At 48.3% G+C, this 4,519-nt stretch overlaps 1 protein-coding gene across 1 annotated transcript; it reads right to left on the bottom strand.

Moving 5' to 3' along the window:
* Positions 1-2,552: 2,552 nt before the first annotated feature.
* LOC125812708 (branchpoint-bridging protein-like) lies at positions 2,553-4,215 on the bottom strand. The gene is made up of 3 exons (XM_049492190.1): positions 3,884-4,215; positions 3,687-3,817; positions 2,553-2,602 (listed from the first exon to the last, which is right to left on the bottom strand). The coding sequence occupies exons 1-3, from the start codon at positions 4,213-4,215 to the stop codon at positions 2,553-2,555; spliced, it is 513 nt and encodes a 170-aa protein (XP_049348147.1).
* Positions 4,216-4,519: the final 304 nt, after the last annotated feature.

Genomic DNA, 4,519 nt, shown 5'->3' with positions numbered 1-4,519 from the left:
AGCTCAAAAATACAAAACCCGCACAAGACCAAACGAACGACCAGGTGACCGAACTGTCAGTCCCAGCAAGTCATAAATGACTTGGGGTCGCTAAGGAACGCTCTAAACACACACAGAAGCAAGACACAGAAATGACCTGAGGGTCATTACAATATCCACTACTAAAAAGGACTTTCGTCCGCGAAAGAAAGGATCAAGAAGTACCTGAAGGCTCAAACAAGCCGGGAAACTGCTCTCGCATCTCCTGCTCGGTCTCCCAGGTAGCCTCCTCGACTGGACGATGCCTCCAACGGACCTTAACAACAGGAATGGCTCTCGAGCGCAATCTCCTTCACATCTCTGGCTAGAATGGCAACTGGCTCCTCTACAAATGTCAAACGATCATCCAACTCGACTGCATCATACTGGAGCACATGGACTCATCAGGAACATACCGCCGCAGCATCGAAACATGAAACACTGGGTGGATGGCTGATACTGGAGGAAGGCCAACTCATAAGCAACCTCCAACTGTCCGGAGTATCTCAAAAGGCCCAATGTACCTGGGGCTAAGCTTGCCCCGCCTCCCAAACCTCATCACGCCCTTCATGGGCGACACACGGAGGAATACCCGTCACCAACAGAGAATCTCAAAGGTCGACGCCTCTGATCCGCATAACTCTGGTGCCTACTCTGAGCCGTCCTGAGCCTATCCTGAATCACCCTCACCTGATCCAGGGCCTCCTGAAGCAAATCTGTACCACGCGGCCTAGGCTCTGTAGACTCAAACCAACCAACTGGAGAGCGACAACGCCTACCATATAAGGCCTCAAACGGGGCCATCTGAATACTAGAGTGGTAGCTGTTGTTGTACGCAAACTCCGCCAAAGGCAAGAACTGGTCCACTGACCTCCAAAATCCATAACACAGGCCCGCAACATATCCTCAAGGACCTGAATAGTACGCTCTGACTGACCATCCGTCTGTGGGTGAAATGCTGTGCTAAGGTGGACACGGGTTCCCAACTCCTCCTGAAAAGCCCTCCAAAAGCTGGAAGTGAACTGTGAACCCCGGTCTGAAATGATAGAAACAGGCACGCCATGAAGACGGACTACCTCCCTAATGTAGATACGAGCCAACCTCTCGGCACTGAAAGTAGTATGAACAGGAAGGAAGTGTGCTGACTTGGTCAATCGATCCACGATGACCCAAATGCTGTCAACACCTCTAGAAGTCCGAGGCAACCCCACAACAAAATCCATAGTGATACGCTCCCACTTCCACTCTGGAATGGGTAATCTCTGGAACTCGCCACCAGGCCTCAAATGCTCGGCCTTTACCTGCTGGCAGCACAAGCAACGGGAAACAAAGTCAGCAATATCTCTCCTCATGCCACTCCACCAGTAATGCTGCCTCAAATCACGATACATCTTCGCTGTGCCCGGATGGATAGAGTATCTAGACTCATGGGCCTCAGAAAGTATCAACTGTATCAAATCTCCAACTCTCGGAACACAGATGCGGCGGCAAATTTCAACCACTCCATCAGGATCTAAGGTAGCCTGACCACCATCCCCGCTAACACTCGATCTCTAAGGGCCACCAAATATCATCCTCAAACTGGCAACCACGGATCCTATCAAGCAAAGAAGACTGAACTCCCATAAAGGCCAAGACGCGTCTAGAATCTGAGATATCCAACCGAACCATGCTATTAGCTAAGGACTGAATGTCCAAAGCTAAGGGTCGCTCCTCAACAGATAAGAAGGCTAGACTACCCATACTCACTGCCTTCCGGCTCAAGGCGTCCGCTACCACATTCGCCTTGCCCGGATGATAGAGAATAGAGAGGTCGTAGTCCTTCAGGAGCTCAATCCAACGACGCTGCCTCGAATTAAGGTCCCTCTGGCTCATGATGTACTGAAGACTCCTATGATCGGTATAGATCTCACATCGAACTCCATACAAGTAGTGCTCCAAATCTTAAGTGCGAAAACTACCGCCGCCAACAAGTCATGGGTGGGGTAGTTGCGCTCATGGAGTCTTAAGTGCCTCGACGCATAAGCAATAACCCGGCCCTGCTGCATCGATACAAACCCAAACCAACACCGGATGCGTTACAACAAAGCTCTTGAAGCTGTAACATCGGGGAAACAAGGATAACTATCATCGGAGCAAACGTATCGCCTAGCTAAGGCCAAAACTATCAGGCTCAAGTCTGCTACACCAGTTTACAGGATCTAAGTCGGCCGAGCGGCGTCGCGACAAAACTAAGGCCTAACGGATCCGAATCATGTATTTCTAAGACAAGCCCTAGTCAAACCTAAACTAAGGCCCAAATGCTTCAACAAATAGTCATCGAGCATTACAAGTAGTCCACATAGCAAAGAGGGACAATTAATAACACAAAGCATGCTCAAAGTTACTCGATAATTCCCGAAGTAGGCCGAAAACCTGATTTCTATCACTACCAACCTAAATCCCACCTAATCAACATGCATTCACACTCTCAAGCTCAATCTAAGAGAGGGAAATCGTAGCCAACCTGTAGGCCGATCACAAGCGCTCCAAAATCATTTCTCCGTAGCTTTCCCTTTCCGACCATCCTCAAAACGCTGCCCCGCTATCAAAAATAGAGTCACAACGTTATTACAGTCATTTAGACACCAAAATTACAACAAATGGAGACGTACCAATTTCGGGGTCAAAACGGGGAAAGTGGGACCCGCGCAGGAAATTCTAAAATTAACCCCAAAAGTGGGTCCTAACCAGTTCCCTCAGCTTCTGTTCCAAAAGGGGACACAATTTGGGGCTCGTGAACAACACAATATCAACATGCAACTAAAACCCAAATTACACTAAAACAGAACAACAATAGCAGCAACTATTTATAAGAAAATACCAAAAACGAGGTTTCAGATGCTGAAATCAATCACACCACGACGATCCTCACAAAAAAACCCCACAATCTAGGCTTTTGAATCACCGGATTGGCACCTAAAATGACCAAGAAATCACCTCCAACAAAATTTAAATACAAAATCTAACCACGCCAACACGTTCTCCTTGAAAAACCACTTAAGATAGCCCCAACAATCACCGAAATCGGATCTAAAATGACTAAGAAAACAAGTCTAAACAATTCCCTAAATCAAGCTCACAAAAAGGGTACTGGCAGCAGGTATTTTACGAAAATTACCTCAAACGGGGACCCGAAATCACTATCCAAGCTCACCAACGCGTTGTCCTAAAAAAATCTCGCAACTTTGCCTTTTGAATAGCCCAAATCGGTTGAGAGATGAGAGAGTTATAAGGGTTTAAGTTTGGGGAAAATTTGCTGGATTTTCTACATCTTATAGCAGCTTTTCTGCACTTTTCCCAAAAACTTAAAAACTTCGACGGGGTCCTCCGATCTCGTTCGGAACCCGTGCATGCAAACGAAATATGCAGCCATATCAAATTTGACATTTCGGATTCAACGGCGCAGTCTAAATTTCCATCAGAGGTCATCTCGATAAAAAATGGGTCTCACTTTCAAATGTCATTTTAAACCAAAATCCACTAAGGGGCTCGAAATGAGTCCGGAGGCCTCGTGAGTCGAACGAGAGGTCGTTCTAGACCTAGAGGGTCTTTACAATATCCACTACTAAAAAGGACTTTCATCCGCGAAAGAAAGGAACAAGAAGTACCTGAAGGCTCAAACAAGCCAGGAAACTGCTCTCGCATCTCCTGAGCACCTCTGCCTGATGCATCTGATCTACTACCTAACCTGCCACCCCGAGGTCCGCCTCTGGTACCCTGTCGGCTGTCTTGACGATCCTGGCCATAACCACCACCTCTAAATGGAGAGGGCACTACTGAAACTGGTCTAGGTACAAAGGGAGGTGGTACAATCGCTCCTCACCCTCGCCAGGGGCACCCTCTGGACCAATGGTCAAGTGCACCGCAATCAAAACACCCAGAAGCTGAACGCCCTGAAGTAACCCGACCGCGGTAGGGAGGGAGGGAATCTGATCTCCTCGAACTCTGACCCGTACTAGGACAAGCCTGCTGATGCTGGCTTCTCTCAGAAGCAAGTAATGTCGCCTGAACAAACCAATTAGACTGACCCTGTTGGAACCTCTGGCGGGGACTATCATAAGAGTATATCCCTTTAGTTTGTGACCTATTGTAGCTTCCCTGGTAGCGTGCCCTCTTATCGCTGCCCCATTGGGTCTCGCGATGAATATGCTCCATGGATCGGGCATGATCGACCACATCATGAAATGAACGGCCGACTGAAACCAAATGCTCTATGTCGACCCTCAGACGGTACCGTAACCCACGTATAAATCAACGATCTCTCACCTCCTCTATATCTTGGGCCGATGTTGCGGCCCTGGCTCAACCTCGATGTCAACGTCTACCACAAGATGGGGATCTGTCTGAAGGCCCGATTACATCAACCCCAACCCAACCGCGCCGCCTCGCGTGCGAGCCATCCCCCGAAATAGTGAAACAAATGAGATTTCAAGGAACCAATAAGACACAAGTTGTACGA

The sequence above is a fragment of the Solanum verrucosum genome, unplaced genomic scaffold, assembly GCF_900185275.1.
Source record: "Solanum verrucosum unplaced genomic scaffold, falcon-dt-bn FXZP01000686.1, whole genome shotgun sequence".
NCBI lineage: Eukaryota > Viridiplantae > Streptophyta > Magnoliopsida > Solanales > Solanaceae > Solanum > Solanum verrucosum.
Note: the sequence above shows the minus strand (reverse complement) of the source record. Positions and strands in the feature narration are given on the sequence as shown.